At 47.3% G+C, this 18,134-nt stretch overlaps 1 protein-coding gene across 2 annotated transcripts in view; it reads right to left on the bottom strand.

Moving 5' to 3' along the window:
* Window positions 1–18,134, bottom strand: part of LOC149354398 (nose resistant to fluoxetine protein 6-like) — an 86,878-nt gene that overhangs the window by 33,161 nt on the left and 35,583 nt on the right. For both annotated transcript variants that reach the window (XM_089583312.1, XM_089583313.1), the window contains exons 8-10: window positions 12,155–12,241; window positions 11,538–11,709; window positions 5,233–5,315 (exon numbers count right to left, since the gene is read on the bottom strand). In XM_089583312.1, the coding sequence (XP_089439438.1) occupies window positions 5,233–5,315; window positions 11,538–11,709; window positions 12,155–12,241 (342 nt within the window). The remainder of the gene's footprint in view (window positions 1–5,232; window positions 5,316–11,537; window positions 11,710–12,154; window positions 12,242–18,134) is intronic.

Genomic DNA, 18,134 nt, shown 5'->3' with positions numbered 1-18,134 from the left:
TCACTTTCGTGTCGGTTACCGTGGCTGTACTTCCCTTCAATTGCAAACTGCTTTTGGTCACGAACCGGAGAAAACTTTTGGCATAAGCTCCCCAGCGTCATTATTTTTAGTTTGCGGCAGCGAGTGGTCATGTTAATCCAATAACCATTACAGCAAGCAAAGCGACAATTACATTATTCGTGGTGCTGTTACAATGAGCTGAAAATTTTAATTTTCTGATAGCGACAATGCAGTGATTCCTGTAGGCTGCATGAGTTATCTAAAAAAATAAATTAACTTATTTCCAATCCTTATGTAGATTCGCTGCATGACATTCTGGGTTTATGTTTGCAGATAATGTAAAAATCGTCGCTGACAGTAGCCCGCAGACGTTTATCCATGTGTTCCGGTTGTCTAGTGTTTATTTATTTTTCAGAAATCCGGCACCTTGAGTTCTCTCTACTAAAGTTATCGATAACGATAATTTTACATTATAAAGTATAAGAATCACGTATAAGAATTATTGTGAGAGTCACGAATAGTTTCTTCGCGGCCGATTTCTCTCCGTTTTGCTTCTGGAGGTTTAGAATTGTGCACCAAGTTGGGACTCTCCCCTGCCATATACCGTGTCTGCCTTGAAAATGCGAATTTACAGAACGTTATTGTGATGATGATAGTAATGAGTTTTTGTTGATCAAGAGCAGCAGCTCGCCAAAGATGGCCATGGCAATAGATATTAACTCCGCAGCTCCCGCATACGAGGCGGATGTTTAGCCGCCTAGCCACCACTGCGCGAGTTTGCAGACAATCTGATACAGAAACGTTAATGAAACGGTAAAGAAAAGAGAACCAGCTTCGACTAAGTTTTGCCTCTGTTTATGTCTGCCCCTGAGCAACATAGGGTAAAATCGAGCAAAAAGTGCAATTTGTTACTTAGCGCCCCCTAACTTTTAAAACAGTGTTAATATTATATTGATATTTATGTGCTATGATCCTTCACATCTCCACTACAATTCTCTTCAAGGTTGGCCAAATTGGACTCGTCAAAAGCAAAGGAAACAAGTTGATAAGTGAGCCTTGTTGAACGAGAAAGCGGTCGAAAAAGGGCGAAATTCACCACGCCGAACTTTACAAAGCTGTCGTTCTCAGTCAACCTGTTCTCCTAGATTAACAAAAGTGTTAAGTTATTGAGGTTCAGAATTTTTTGTCCTCGCTAATTAAGGTTGAATTACTCTACCAGCAGGCTACATGTGGCGCAGAATGCGACGTTGTGATCTTCTGGACGGACTACAACATATGTAACGGTTTGGTTGCTTCTTCTAAAGCTTGTTTGGCCGTTCCCATGATATGTCAACGTACAAAAGAAAAGCAGTGAATGCCGAGTAGCACGCACAAAACATAAAGAAAGCTCAGTAAAGACGCTAGGAGTGCCAGTGTCCTCAGTTGTTTTGGTGTTCCCAAAGGCGCCCGCCACCGAAAAGCAAGGAAAATGAGCGACTATTGAAAGCAGAAACTGCATAAAAAAATGTTGGACGATTTTCGCGGCTGAGCCGAGTAAGAATCATGTGCCAGTTCGGTTCTCGCTTCGGTTCCGTTGTTGAGGTCTACTTTTCATGGACGGCAGTTGTTTGAATAGCGATAACAGGTTAATGGGTTAGCGATAATGGGTTAATGAGTACGGGACCTCCTTCTGTATAAATTTGTTCACCTTATGTGTTCTTTTTTATTGCAATAAACTGATTCTAATCCCGAATGTTCATATATGAGGAACTAGTCATTCTCTCCGTTACATTGATAGATCACTGGGAGTCCTCATACCACTCCTTCACTTCACTGCACTTCTATGGCAGGTGTTGCCGTAGGTGGGACTTGGGCTCCTTGGGTTGGGACCCATGTTGCACTTCCCGAGCAGCCTCTCACGATTAGAGCTGCCGCACGCACGCACGCACGCACGCACGCACGCAGCACACACACACACACACACACACACACACACACACACACACACACACACACACACACACACACACACACACACACACACACACACACACACACACACACACACACAACTGGTCAGGTTGCCCACCACCCGAGGGGCAGGTAGCTGCCGGTCAAAAAGCAGGCGTCAGACAAACTGACAAACAGACAAACACACAGCGGCTGCATGCGGGGAATGGCCAAGGGAACCCAAGCTGAAGTTTGGAAGCGCGACTCCAGCGCCGCAGCGGCGAGCAGCGGAAAGTCGGGGCGCCGCCGAAGCAGACGCCCTGCTAGCTTTGTGTGCACGTGCGACGGGAGAGTTGCGCAAGGCGCAATCTTCGCGTTGACAGACGCGGTCTCGGCGAAGCAAAAAGGAGGTAGTACGAATGCTGTAAATGAAAAACAAAACCAAAGCGTATGTACAGGGTGATCCACTCTTACGGTGAACACGCGAGTATGCGGCCGCGCTCTTCGGAGAACCAGTAAGTCTGTCCCTACCGTGCACGGAAAAAGTGGCTGACGACGCGCAGGCAAGTCGCTCGCTGCTCGATTTTCCAGCCTTGCGACTTGCGACTGCGAGTCGCAAGCCGCTGAACCAATCGGCGAGACAGCCAAGCTATCGGCAATGACGCCGCCCGCGGACAGTCGAGCTTTCGGCAACGACGTCGCCCGCGGACACGCCGGGCGACGAACTGCGCAGCTCACTCGCTGCCGTAGTCGTCACTAAGCCTAACCATTTCGCATCGATGCTGCAGCTGAAGGCACTTCGGAACTGACCAGCGCTGTAGTACGGGTGGTACTCGCGTCACCGTGTTAATAGGTTCCTCGTCACATAATTAAATAAAGCTGCGATCGATTACCGTGACGCCTTTAACAGCGGAGCCAGCTGACAACAGGCGAGCGGCACTGGGCATCAGAAAAGCGGCTTTGGGAAAGAAATATGCATGTATCGCAGTTACCACTTCTACCGGCAACTCGGTATTGGCCAACGATCCTCAAAAATGATTCATTTTTGACGTTGCTCTACTCCAGGGCTTCGTATGAATGCGAACAAACAATATAAGCGTATTTTTCTGACGTCGGCGGCAGGCATACAGGCCGGCAGGCCGGCCCTGAGAAGCGCGCCGCTGCCGCAGTCATCATGACGCTTGTACGACTGCGGTGCACATCAATACCGTTACGACATCCTCCTGTTTTCGCTGCAAGCGAGAAGGCGCCCCGCAGGTCGCACTTGCAACTGCGAACAATGGTGTTGACGAACTGTTGCATGGTTGCATGCCCTCTCGACTCGCAAGTAAGTGGATCGCCCTGCGTATCGCATGCAACGACTGACAACTACGATCAACGAGTGCCTCGCTTTATTTTGCAGAGCTTATAGTACTTCGCATATTTCGACCATATATTATACAGTGGACTTACTTCTAGTTACATGTCATACGGTACGGCGTTATTACTAACTCGATAAACGCATTTTACAGTGAAATGGGCCTCCTCGTCGTCGATCGTCTGCTCCACACAGTAGACGCCACTAATCAGTTTCCCCCTTTAATTAAGTTTGCATTGCGGGACTGCGGATCAGTCTGAACGGTCTTCTTGGAGTCGCAATGCAGCCGATATATCGCGACAGCGCGGGCGCGTGCACGTGCAAGAAAGCGCACGTGCAAAGAAGCGTGGTGAGAGCAACGCGAGCAGCGATTAACGTCCCAGTTTTTACTTTTCTCCCATAGATAGCGCTGCACATCAGGCGCAGCAGCGCCACCCGGCGATGCTTTGGGAGCCTATAGGTGCCAGCGCGCTAAAAGGCTTGCGGACCTTATAGCACCGCTCTCTGTGCGGGTGGCACGAACAATTATTTGTACAACGCATTTCCACAATGCAGCAAGCTTCTTTCTGTCTGGCCTGAAATCGCTTTGAAGAACCTTGTGTCCACGCGCAACAAATCCAGACAAATCGCATGTTCATTCAGCACGGCTAAATGAAAGAGCATGAAATATATGACTAAAGCAGAAAAAAGCTGTGAAGAAGGAAGGAAATTGAAAAACATCTCATGTCAAAGCTACAAGGAGAGTGCAGTGGTGAACTAGCGGCGTATACTGTAGTGGCCCATGGAATAAAACAGTGAGGGTTTCTGTTTCAGTAGACCGTCTGCCATGCGAATAGACTCGTAAAGATTGTCTAGCTGTCCATGGAGCTAACTTCGTGTGCATTCATGGCAAGAATGAATGATATGGTGATTTTGGAGGGGCGTCTCATTTTGCCCCGTGCACTGTCTCATTTTGTCCCATGAAGTTGAACAAAATGCGATATTTTGAAGTTTTAAATTTCATTAAATCCGCTTTGTTCTTACTCAGCTCGCTTTTTCTTATTTGGTGACCGTGATGCCAGTACGGTAGAGAACAGTTAAGCAGCATTTAATTTTTATTATGTGTGAGTAAAAATTACTGGCGACAATCTGCTTATTTCTTCCGCGTTTCGCTCCACTCCCGTAATATACTATGGTGAAGAGCGGGTTCACAGAAAGGTCGCCATGCCTGTCTAGCGTCATGTTTAAAGGAGACGGGCCTTCATATCAAGAAAATGTTTGCTGGCGGAAATTAAAGCTCGGTTGCTGTCCGCATAACCGTGTGCAAAAGACAAAATATACTGAGACCGTACAAAAGCACTGATCTGACTCTTAAAGTTATACCTTACAGGTATCGCCGTGTCACTCCTGAGGTGGCCCTTTGAAAAGAGATTCTAGATTAACGTTAATGAGTTACAGAATAATTAATGATTTGCATATTGTCAGAATACATCGTCATTTGCGATTTGGTACATTCTGGCCATTGGCTTTTCTCCTGGTTTTCGCAAAAAGCACTGCCGTGATTGTCTGCCGCACTCATGTCCAGCTTTCTCGAGCAAACATTTTGAAAAATGGAAAATTGTAAGACACTGTTATGGAAATATCGAAAGTAATGGTCCATTATTCGGTAGCAAAGTCTTCCTCTTAAAGTGTTTCCATCGATCGCATCGAACAGTTAAGACTGCAATAGAAAACTAATGGGGAACGCTTCTGACGATACCAAAAACGTTATCGAAAAAAAAGAAACAAGGCTGCCATGTGATCTGCGGTTGTATTCATTGTTATTGTGAAATCTTACATTGTGTGAGAAAATTGCGTGCATAAACGGTTTCTCGCTCAAAAATGCCTTTGTCCGGAATTGCGATGTGTGGTCGCCAAAGACAAGAAGCTGAGCGAAATTTTCTTCTCAACGCTCATTTGTTACTTACTTTTTGAGCAGCAGTAGTATCGGCAAGGTCAAAAGGAAGAACTGGAAGTCCATAGATAGGTACCAGAGATGTCCAAACGAAGGCTGAAAATAGATACATATGCTGAATGAGAAGTGGGCTACGCGATAATTTTTCGATAGTCATGTTAACTGAGCTGCGTAAAACAAAGTCGTGGCATACCTGCCCTAGTGTCTCTCTTGTGCTGTGTCCCTGCTTCTTTAGCACCTCATATTCCAAAAAGAACATATACATGCTCTTAGTTCTGTTACGCTAGTTCGATCGCAATCACATGGCTAACACAAAGGTAGATCGCACTTTGCGTGAACTCTGCTTTCAGTGACGGTCGGTAAGAATTTTCAGCAGAAATTTTCGCACCACTCTCTTAGTGGTAAATAGGCGTGCATGAAATACTTTCCAAGACCGGCGTACCATGAGTGCCGGCTAGAGCAGGTTGGCGATTTATGTCCAAACAAAAACAGCACAAAAATAGACGCACAACACCGCACATGCAACAGAGCTCAGTTGGGTGCCTTCATTTCCTTGTCTCTTTTTGGGCCGCTTTTGCACTGTACATGGCGTAGAACGTTCTAGAGTGACAGACAATGCTAGCCACAATCTTTTAATTTGGTATGTGTAATGAACTAGCCCACCGGTTCGTCATGAGCCTTCGCATGCTTCTTTCCTTTGAGCTGAGTAGCGCGCTGCGTCTCATTGGCTCCTTTAGCGGCTTCCCATGCTGCAGCGCTAGCTTCCCTTTCTTCAGCCTGGTCAGTTTCATTAGAATACCTGACTTTTAACCAGTGCGTGCTTTGGCTCCTTTGTGCGTGATGAAAAAACCGGCAAGACGATTCCACGTTGTGCCACTCTTAGTTATGTTTGTAGTGACCCCATATATTAGTGTAGCTGCTTAGCCGCCACCATTACCCATTAACCCCCCCCCCCCCCCCCCTTAACGGCGACCTGCGAAGCTGCGCTGCTCGAGCACAAGCAGGTGACCAAGGTGGCCTAGTTAAACGAGCCAGAACAGCGGCCCTCAGTACTGGAGCCCTGGACACAGGGCCCCACTCGATTTTCTCTGTCTGTCTCAAAAAATGTTTCCGCCACTACCACTGTCTTCGGCCTCAGCGACACGTGCGGTCACTTTTGCCGCCTTCTCATCTTTGTGTGCGGCTGCTGTCTACGTAGTTTCGCCCTTTTCTTCCTCGGCCTCAAACCCAAGTAGTGTCTCTTATCTCTACAAGACGCTTCCTAGCTCCTGACTCAACACTCTTCATTGTGCAGCTGCAGCACTACTGCAGTCGAGCACGTGGAAGCGCAGAGTGAATGCAGGAGACATGAGAGGCGATGGACGAAATAACAACCGCGACGTTTTCCTTTTTCTTTGCATCAATGTGGCAGCGAGAACGTAGGACAAGGTGAGACTGGCGATGGCGACGATTGATGACATTCTTTTTTCGTGTAAGTCCAGTACGCCTACTCCCCCTGCGCTGCGCTTCCACACAGGAACGACCAGGGTTTTGAAAGTAATATCATCTATTCCAATCGCACAAATTTAGTCGTTACCAGGTTGCGCCATATCTTTAAAAAAGAAGTTACAAATGATTCAATGCGTCAACGCAACCATGGCCGAGTAGCGCGAGGACAGCTCTTCCTGTTTTCTCTCAATGACAACCAGACACGGGGGATCCGGCCGGTTGAGCCCTCTCCTATCGTTATCCCCATCCTTTCCCTCGCCTGCTGGCCTTCGCCTGCTCGATGGCTCCGCCGAGCAGTGGTACAGGGTAATGCTTGGCTGGCGCCCTACGATGGAAACTGGAAGAAGTAATTTTTTTTAACGTTCTCCCTTTCTTCGTGAGGTGGCGCTTCGTGAACCGCATGTTTAATATTCCTGAACACTAGCGTTTTTCATGCGAGCTGCTAGCCAGAAAGACTAATCTGGCTCGTCGAAGAGCTCATTCCTCGTGGTACTCCTGCAGGCGCTGGCTTAAAACGGAGTCACGGGCCACAAAAGTACTTTAACTGTCAGCTTGCACTTGTGTAGTCAGAAGCACCGATAAGCGGAACAAATGCCACAGCGAATGTCATCTTAGAAAAGAAGAAAGAGAGATAGCTACACATCATGGAGGAAGGAAAAAAAGAGGAGAGGCCGTCACGTGACATTTTGTGAAGCCGGAAACAAGCTCGGCGCCATCTTACTCTGGCGGGCTTCTGTTTACATTTCGCCGCCGCGCCGATTGCGCGCGCGTTTCAAAGCCAACGAAGGAGCGTGCTACCGCATGGGCGCAGGCCCCCGCGCGAGTGGCGCTTGGCTGCTTGCCGGTTTAGGGTGCCCTATGCTGGTGTTCGTGAGCGGAAAAGTTAATAAAGCGGAAATACCCGTGTCAGAAAGGCGGCTACTTCCAGTTACTGCTTCGTACTGCGTCATATTCGTGCGGTCTCCAACTGCTCGGCACCGGTCATAAACGCCATAAGACCCTCCTCCCCCCCTGGCAACGCCTGTCCCCGGGAATCTGAAGGCTGCATTCGACGAAACTTGTATGCTTGCTTGATTAGCTCAGCGCTAGAAATTTGCCTTCACCGGGAGAGGTGAAGGTCAATACGCTCCACACGCTCCACTTTTCTCTACTTGGTGAAATACTAGTTTGTAATGTCACTGCATAGTAGCACACTTTACTTGTGATCGACAATACAGGCAATGAAAGTCGATCTGTTGTACGTAATGAATGCATCAAATTATTTTTCTTCAACATAACCACAGGCCCTTTTGCTGGGCTAGTTGGTGTGACATTATGTTCAGGAAAGTAAAAACAGCATAAATTTTACACAAACCACACAGAAAGATGGACAGGATGGGCGCTGTCCGTCTTTCTGTGTGGTTTGTATAAAATTTAGCGCTGTTTTTACTTTCCTGAACACAATACCACCACAAGCATCAATGAAATTCAGCGCACATGCGGATCCTCATTTCACCACGTACTTTTTACGACAAATAACACTATCACAGGACATGGGCACAATAAACACATGTGAGAAAAGGCCACCAAATTCAGTTAGAGCTTCGCCTTTTTCGCACTTCTTGACCATGACATCAGCTAGAAAAGCAATTGCAAACCTGCTACAGGAAACCGGTCTAAACATAGCGCGTGACCAAAAGCACAGAATTGGCCACGATATTGATACATGCATTCGAAGAGACAGAAGTAGTGCATGCACTAGAAGAGAAAGAAGTTAGTTGGCTCTCGCTCGCGCGCTCGGACCACTGAGGGTATGTGCCATTCTGTCGTAGGCTACAACAACAACACCACTGAGGGACCGCAGCAGTTTTTCGTACTCTGGTGTTCGATTTCGCGTTGCACGCTACAATATGAACGAATACACTTGAGCCCGGCACGTCCCAGAGGCAAATAGCTCGCTAGACGCTTCAACGCTTCAAACGGGCATGTAACAAAGTTTCTGTAAATACTAAGAGCAAAGCGAGCGCAGCTGCTTCCTTTACAATATCGCTCTCCGCCCATGTTATGGCCCCCGCCGCTCAAACAAGCGCAATCGTCGAAAAACGAAAATGACGGTTATACCGACATCAGTGACAATCGCTGGAGCGTTGCAAGAACACGCATAGGTAGCAACGAGGTTTCACTGCCGATGTAAACGGGAGCGCGAATGGCACACACACACTGCACGTACAGGACGCGAAACGTCCGCACAATGCGCCGACGACCGCTCTAGCGCAAGCCGTATTGAATCACTGGTGAACGAACAGCGCGAATGCAGCGGCGGTCTCCCGACGGCTCCGAGCAGTGACGCAGTAGACGAAATGCCCGTGCGATCGTGGTGGCCGAGTACGTTGAAATCAATGCACGCAACAACGAGAGTTTTGCAGCGAATTCCACCTGAGATATGAGAAATATGAGAGAACGGCGCCAACGTCAGCTTGTGAACACGATCAAAAACAAACTCGAGCAGTTGAGGAAAGCACGCCTACGCCGCACCTCAAATGCTACGCCGCGGCCGTCTGCTATCGCCCGGTTTGTAAACAGCAACTACGACGCCGTTGCTAAGCTGACGGAGTAAGATGGCCTCCCAATCGAGAAAAAACCACGTGATTTCCTCCACACGTTTCTCCCAGGGTGCTGTGTGGAAAGGGCCTCTCCTCTTTTTTTCCTTCCTCCATGCTACACATGAATGGGTGCAATATACGACAGGCTGTGTATTCAGCAGCAGCCTCAGCAGCTCACGCTATGATGTTAAAGGTCGTTTCATATGACTGGCGCCTCGCAGACGCCAGTAAGGCATCCAAAGGGCTCCCACAGCGAAGCCAGTTATGGGGTCTGGATTGAAATATAGGAGGTGGTGGGAGGTGTTGACCAGCAGAGGTTCTCAGTTTGTGAAGCCGTTTATTGAAATAACTTTTGGGAACGCTACCAAAGTTTTTTTTTCTGCATAACATATGGGACACCAGGCAGAAGTTGAAACACACAACGCTCCCATCCATGAAGTCATCAAAATCACCATTGGTATATCCTAACGCGCCTGTACGTAACGAATCTTCTAATTGGTCTTTCACAGTGGGAGCAGCTTGCCGAGGCACACAATGTCAACCAATTGGAACGCTTGAAGCTAAGAGAAACACGACGTGCAACCCACAAGAAACTAGTATACGGAAAGGACGTAGAACGAAAATGCACACAAGCAGCGCATCCCGGAAGGCATCTGCACTTAATTTACCTTAGCCCCCATCCTTTGAAATATGCATCCCGCCTACCACAAAGACCGGCGACTGGCAGGAGTCTGTGCCCTAATTAAAGCATACGGAGCAAAAGCGGACACCAGATACGCTGACGTCGCAAGGTATCCTAGAAGACAAGCACGTTCCATCCATTATCGAGAATTCGGGAGAGCTCCCAGTCAGTGGCGCTAAGCCTAGCGGTTTATCAAGTCCTGTTCTGCAGCCACGTGGTTATTCTCTTTCTTTCTTAAGTTCCGGGGGATGTCAAAGCGCTATGTTCGAATGCTCAAAGCCATGCGCCACGTTGTGGCAGCCGAGGAAACCTTAAGCGCTTGTCCAGAATTCCTGAAAAAGCTGCGTCATGGATTCCACGTTTTGCAGAAAAGACCTGCGGAACTATTCCAACGAACTGCACACACACAGAAGAGGCTGAAATCGTCTTAGCCTTCTCGACGCGCAAGGAAGGGGCCATCATAATCAATAATTCACAGTTCCAATGCAGAAACCGCCGAAAGGGAAGAGTTTCTGCCGCAGCACTTCAAATCGTCTGCTATACCCCAGCATGCCATCTCTCAAACGCCGACATCATATGGACTCCTGGGACACACCCACCTAGCAGGAAAGGAGGCTGCCAGCGTTTCAGCCTGAGGAGACGCTAACAGGGTACCACTGCCAGAGGAATTTCGGAGAACTCAGGATGTACTGAGGAAATATGCTGACATCCTCATGCATTACAAACTTACAGAATATATTCTCCATCCCACTCAAAACTACCAAGACAAGCAGCCACCCTCCGAAAAATTCAACGTCCACGGCATCTCACTTCACAGGATATCACACACCACTAACAGCAACGAATGCGAACTCGGCAAAATACCAAGCATCCGAACACATATAGTGTGGGGACCATCGGCTCCAAATACCTAAGCGAAGAGCAGTGGGAGGCTCAGCTGTCAAGCCCCAGCTAGGATGGCCAGCCTAGTCTGGTGTACCGCATTTGGGGGATGCCTCAGTTTCACGGCTTCTGCACTCACTAGGCTGCCTAATTACCGCGAGGACTTCTCCCCTACACTAAAGAAAAGTTTTATTTTTCTCTCTCTGGTGAATACAAATTGGTTCGAGATTTAGGCGTTTGAGGTTAGTTTCGAAATCAATTTCTGCGTCAACTTGGACACAGTTTTGGTAGGATAATGAATAGAGGGTGCGAAAAATTAGAGCTGAAAGCATTTCGTGTTAAATACCACAGGCAACTGTCGGGTCCATAACTCTCGATGGCTGCTAGAGCAATATGAAAATGATAACTAGAACACAGTAAAATAATAAGATTTGCGCAGTCAGCACCTTTAAGGTGCCCTTCACTAAATGTTCGCCCACTTGAAAGCGAATAAAGCCATATATGCACAAATTTTACTCTTCAGCTGTCTTACTTATTGTAAAACAGATCGGTAGACATAAACATGTTATTGTTTAAGGGGACCACATATCGCAGTCATTGGTCAGCGCTTTTCTCTACAATATGTAGGAGAGCCTGATGTGGTACCCATGATGTACTCAACAACACACACAAAAAAATCCTTACAGAACTGGCGTCCAGTTTGAAAGCGTAGTTCTGTACTTGTAGCAGTAAAACCAGCCACTGGCTCTGGAATTCATCGTGGATCTTGTCGAAGAATGTCTTAGCGTTCGGTCCGGAGGCCATGAGCGGTAGCAAGTACAGACACATGACCACGAAGAACAGCGGAACCATGGTTCTGAAAGATTTGGCATTTTAATCAGTTAGGTATTGGCGATACGACGAACCGTTTGTTACAGTGCCCTTCCCCCCGCCCCCCCTAAAAGGGCTTTCTTTTATGAAGACAAAGTACTTGAACACTGATAACCTATCACTTAGTAAGTAAATCAATCGGCCAAATAATGAGGTGATGTTGACTTGAAAATGATTCCGTTGTGTGTGTCCCGTCTTTATTAAGAAGCTTTCTTAGGCACGACTCTTCACCACTCTTTCTTCAGAAATTTAAATCCTTGCTTATAATACAGAAAATTTACCCTGGGGTGCAAGGAGCGTGTAAAAATGTTGACGAAAACAACCAGCAATTATCGCTTCAGAAACCTGATAGACCCTCGTAACTGTCTTGTGGCACAAAAGTTGAATGCTCATTTAAAATTCAGTTTTGCCTTATTGCTACAAAAACATACCTGATAAGTCTTCTAACAAGAGCAAAGAGAAAAATGACCACTCCATTCCTTTTCTGCTTGCTCACGACGAAAGCTAGTAGAAATCCACTGCAAGAAATCATGACATTTGAAAGAACTATTAAAAAAAGAACATACGCTTTCCAGTCATCATACCTAAGAAAGACGCCCTGGTTTTTAAATTAAAGCAGAACCGTTAATGCTCATCACAGAACTATTGTTTCTCTTGGTGCTGTCATTTGAAATGATTCGCTTCTTTTGTTGTCGTAATGTTTGATTTTCGCAGATGGTAAGTTTTAACACCTGTACCTTTCCTTATTACCTTTTAACTTTTTCCTTTCTATCCCCCTTCTGCAATGGCATATACTCGCGCAGTGCGTACGCTGATAATTAAATCAATGAAATAAAGAACTCTCTGTGACCCACGCCTCTCTCCCTCGATTAAGTTCATTGCACTACAGTGCGGAGGACAAAATCTTGCACATTTTGGAAATCAAGGAATGACGAACAATTTTTACCCTCTGCTGACATTACTAGGAGAGCTGTTCCACTCCATCTGGAGTATACAGTAAACGGCTCCATGCTATTAAACCTCGGTATAACGGTTCGGAATGGAGTGAAGCCCACGTTTGGCTTCGGCAGGCCCGAAGATATATTCTGATGGTTCAATGAACAATCATTATTAAAAAAAAACGAGTCGCACGCGCTCAGCGTCAACTAAACTCTTGATGAACCCTCACGATGTTTTCAACGAACCGGCGGATTTTCTTCTAGACTCATTTCGTGAGGAGCGAGCCACACCACCTCTGTTTTGAATATGCGTAGCATAAAATTTTCCTCGTAAGTTTCGTGACAGGCGCGTAGTGGCATGCGACCTTCTGCCCCTTTTACAGCGAGAGTTGTATCCACGAGAGTACAGTGATACATAGAGGGGTCTTCCTTGTGAAGCTTCAGAAAAGACCATCAGAAGCTGCACTGAAGTTGGTATACCCTAACGAAGGGTGTGCCGCTGCAGGGGCACCGCAGCTGCCAGGATTTCTAGTGCACTTAGGTGGCGCAGCAACAGGTAGCGCAAGGAAGCAATCCGTACCAACATTTGCAACGAATTCGTACTGAGCGGCTTGTGCGTGTGAGTGAGTCGCTGTACGAAAGAAGAAGAATAAAGTACATGGGCTGGTCTTATGACACCGAACGGCCCACTATCACTACATCGTTTCGAGAGAAGACGCCACAGAATCAAGAAGCGTGAGAAGAATAGAACAGGCAGTTGCCGCAGTCATCTGTGCAAAGCGACGACGATGACTGCGACAAAAGGCAGAGATCCATTTGACCCTAACCCCTCCGCAAAAGTACTGCCCGTTTTGAACCAGCATACACGCGCAGGGTACTGCTGAAGGCGGGACATGGCAGCTACAGCCATTTTCGTTAATTACCCATGAATTATAACGCATTTTGACACAGGTATGTAAATTTTTGCGCTTATTTCTTTTTTTAAGGTATGTAGTGTAGTCATTGTGTTTTTAGAAATGACACTCTCCTAAAGTCATCCCCGGGGCGTTAAATAATTAAAGAGAAAATGCCCACGCGTTTTATGTCTGCGTGTTCACAAAGCAGTGTTCAGTGCAGTATAGCTATTAGTTCTTTTTTTTAGAGCCCAGTACTCATGACAATAAAAGTTTAAATCGAACATGCACATTTACATAAAATAGTTTTTTACAAAAATAACTGTCCAAAATTATTGCATGTGTACATAAAAAATTGAGAATTTATTGCACTCCTGAACATTTCGGGATTCATGCACAATAATCAGAATCATTCTACTGTCATTCGTAACGAAATGCCGAAGGGGTGAGTGATAAGATGTGGACAAAAAGTTGAATATGAGAAAATCAACCTTAACGTTTATACCCTCATTTGTCTTGTTTACCGCCCCGTATGTTTTTGTTTTTGACTGGAGAAATTTTTCATTGCAATCAACAGAAGCCCTGATCTTCGAGCCCTCATTCTTGTGCTGCTGCCAAGATGCTGGTGATCCGTCGTCGGAAGCTGGCGGAATTTGCACCGAGACCATCAAAGCGCGATTCTTCTTAATTTTCAACGACCACGCACAAAAAAAAATAAGACACCATTTTCCGAATATCTACTGCATATTTGGCTGTAATTTTCTTTAGAAGGCAGATGGAAATCCGAGGGTGAAAAAAAATCATTGCACAATTTGAAAATTTGGAAAAATCCGCCGTTATCCGCGTGCCCCTTAAACGCGTTACAAAAATTCTTAGAACCCGATTCTCCTAAGTGTTTATTCACGATGTCTTCGACGTTGAGTATGCAAACTACGCAGACGCTTAATTACATCAAGAGTTAGATTTAGACTGCATGGGTATAGCGTCTCAAAGGAACGTCCCTGAAAATCTTAAGCATGAATTATCATCCCTGCGTCACGGTTGGTAGGACGCCCCGCGGAGCGCACCGGGGGTATGACGTCACACGGACCCGCCGCTTCCCCCTCCACCGCGGGCGTTCGCACGCGGCTGATTGAATGCCAACTGCGGTTGCCACGCGGTGCAACAGGTGGCGGTAGCCTCGTAGCGCTGTGGTTGCGGCACAACAGATAGCACCGTATTAAATATATAAAAACAACAACCGGTCTGCAGCGTCGGTAGAGTAGTTGTTTTAGAGTTGCATTCGTATGAATGCACGCAAGTATACATGAATATCAATGGAAGGAAGTCATTCGCGCACTGCTCTCGCTGAATTTAGGCGTAAGCTAAGTAAAAGCTGAACTTTTAAGCCATTTGCTTTCATTGCTACAGCAACTGCATTGTGTCCTGGTGTATAATTATATACTAAGTTCGCCAAAAGTGTAACAAACTGTGAAGTGCAAGAAGACTGAAAATAAATGCGGAGGTTTTACTATCCTTGAACCGAGTTTCATGAATGTAAGCGCGGTTATGCATGATGTTACAAGTGTCTCAGAGCCGCTGTCGCTGCTGCCGCTTTAATCATGGCACTCTTCCAAGCTTGGTAAGCATTTCGGTAACGGGACAGCCTGGGATCTCGTCGTTCGTGGGTCTCAGTCGCATGTTTGCCACGGTTGCGCTCTCTGTCGTTAGAGAGATAAGCGTCCCACCGGGCTACATTCGCAGCATGACCGATTGAATGTGACGCTTGCGCTGAAGCGAAGACACTGACGGCCTAGCCGCCGCCGCACCATCCCATGACCACACTGAGGAGCGAACGCCGCGAAGCAGCTGTTTGTCCCCTCTAAAGCAGCTCACGTGTAGCGAGCGCCGCGGTGCAGCTGTGGAGTCACGATATGGCGAGGTGTGACGTAACTACCATCTGCCCGACTAGCGCTAAGCCTGCTGAAGGCGGTTTAATCGGAGGTGAATGACCTTGGGAAAACGCTCTAATGGGCCGGAGGAATACTGGCAAGCAGTTGCGAGTTGGCACTTGTCCTTTCTTCCTATCCGACCGTCGTGTGTCCTTTGCGCTACCATACATCATAGTCACTACCAGTGTCGCTGGCGATAAAAAAAAAATTATATATGATGAGAACACACTCGTGGTAATGAGGATGATCAACGCCAGCCGGTTTCCCTCGTGCTTTTCGATTAATGATTTTGCGATTGATGCTTTCGCATAAATCACAGATTTGATTTACGAGTCTTCCACGGGCGGATGAAGCATCTTGTGTGAGCGTGAACTTGAATGAAGTTGAGGATGCCGGCGCCTTTCACGGGTGGCTTCATGGCGAGGTTGCACTCTAGGATCTTGTCATCTTGCACGGACAGCTTGGAGACTGCGCCCTCACCTCGAGGTTCGCCCCCATCTTACATTTGGTATCGGTTGACTGTACCTACCGCGAATGCTCTGGTGGACACAGCGGCCTTTATTCCGTTTCGCATCTTCCCGCTTGCGAGCCCTGGCCGCGCGGCGTCCTTCTGTGGCGTCCTCCTTTACGCGCGGCGTCCTTCGCCTGAGCTTCCGCGCGGCGTTGCTCCCCTATGCGACTGACACGAGCTCCACCCGCACATGGCAAATCCCGGACTGGCTTCAGCACGTAAACGCGCCCTCCTTGGCGCCTTCGGTGTTGTGGTTCAGTGACTGCTCACCGACGCTTCCGGGTGCCTTACGGTCAGCATGTGCGGCACGCTCACATCTCCACTTTTTCTCACATTTTGTCCTGCGCCTTTGCCTTGTGCGAACGCCTGACGTTGGCAGCACCGACTCCTACGCATAGGCGAGGATCGCTATAAAAACCTCACCTGACATGCCTTAGTGTCAGGAGTTTTTCCACGTAATGACGAGCATGCGAAACAGGTATGAATAAGGTATTTCTTGAAATTTTATGTTGTGGGTACCCCGGAGCGGTGACAGCACGTTCATGATCTGCCTTTGGTACAATGTATCTTTTTATCATGCTTCGCCTTTACAAACTGATGAAAGACGGAAATAGAAAATTATACAGTGTTACCGAAGTTCCTGGCGCTAGCCAATCACATAGCGTTGAATTGAAGCATCCAAATTTTCACTCCACTCAATCCTTTCAAGTACGCTACATCCACAACTTCCTGCTCATTCACTGCGGAGCTAGACTGTAGCAAACGCTTCCCAACTTCCCAACGAATTGCTCATTGTCATTTGCGCCACTGCTGATGAATTCTACCCTCTCAGTTTACTGCGGCCGCACAAATGCGCCGAGTTTAGTGGTAGGTGCTGTGTACTTAATGCGCTCGACCGCGCTGTAGATGGCCTTGACATCAACAGTAACCCGCCTACGTGCGCATCTTTGCTGAGTGAAGATTCCTTTTACGCAGGTAATTCGCGAATGGTAGCAAAGGAGTTGGAGTCTGCAAGCGTTCGTTTTTCGGCACTGATTGCCAGAATGGAAAGAAGGCTGTTGCCATATAACGCTACTACCAAGTCGTTCTGCGCTGTTTTGCATCTGACACGCAGGAATTGCACATGTTCTTTTATTTAAAACCATTTTAAATAGTGGTTATTAATATATTGCCAAGCTTCCAGGAGAGCCACAATTTTTTTTTTTTTGGTGTATACGCGCAGGAGCGAGTACTGTCGATACTCTTGTAACGTTTTCACGGCCGTCTAGTGCAAAGAAAACCACGGTGTCGTGTTTGCCAAAAGTAACCAGGCTGGATGGTTTGCTCCTTAGTCATTAGTCCTCCTTAGTCGTGGCAACACCCTAGTATCTGGCTGGTTTCTAGGTATTAGTGATGGCTGGGTACGAAGCCCCAGGCAGTTTGCTGCGCCCAACGAACAGCATATTCTTCGGTGCCTACGGCCGTCCAACATGCAATGCGATCGCCTTTTAAACATAGGCCGCCGCTTGAGAGATGAGGGCTACGTAGGCAGCATATTGTTCAATGAACTAGCCTGTATTAATGAAGATGACGTTTTCCGCTGTATACGCCTTCCCTTTATGAAAGGGGGCTATTACATCGTGCATGCCGTAGTGCAGAAAATGTGTGCAGATGTCACCGATGCTCACTGCCATCGCCGAGCCGGGTAAATGCATTTTCTTAGTACTGCCTGATCACTTACGCCTGCAAATTGGCTCCTGCATTACTGACTTTCAATATTATCAACATCTTTCCGCATATAACGGCGGTAGTGTTATTTCCTGTTTTGGTTCGCAAAATCGTGGCGCAGCCTAGCGTTGCATGAAGGCCGATAAATGTACAGTCGTCGCGATGTACAGAGAGCAAAACGCATGTCTAGAACGCGTTCTGAGCGTGTTTCGGGCTATACATGCGACAACTAGCGATAAGATGTGGATAAAAATGGTCTGGATGTAAACATGTGCAGTTAAACTCATAGAATTTCATCGTCATTTTTTGCCTTCTTGGTCGCAGCGGCTTTGGGAGCTGGGGAACACACAGTTTGGTTGTTCTAGGCATGTGTTTTGCCCTCTGTACATGAAGGGGCGGCCTTGTTTGTGCTTGGTGCTGTATGATCTCAG

Source organism: Amblyomma mixtum, chromosome 3 (genome assembly GCF_055824585.1).
Source record: "Amblyomma mixtum isolate Tamu chromosome 3, ASM5582458v1, whole genome shotgun sequence".
Classification (NCBI taxonomy): domain Eukaryota; kingdom Metazoa; phylum Arthropoda; class Arachnida; order Ixodida; family Ixodidae; genus Amblyomma; species Amblyomma mixtum.
This window is presented reverse-complemented; position numbering and strand designations above follow the sequence as displayed.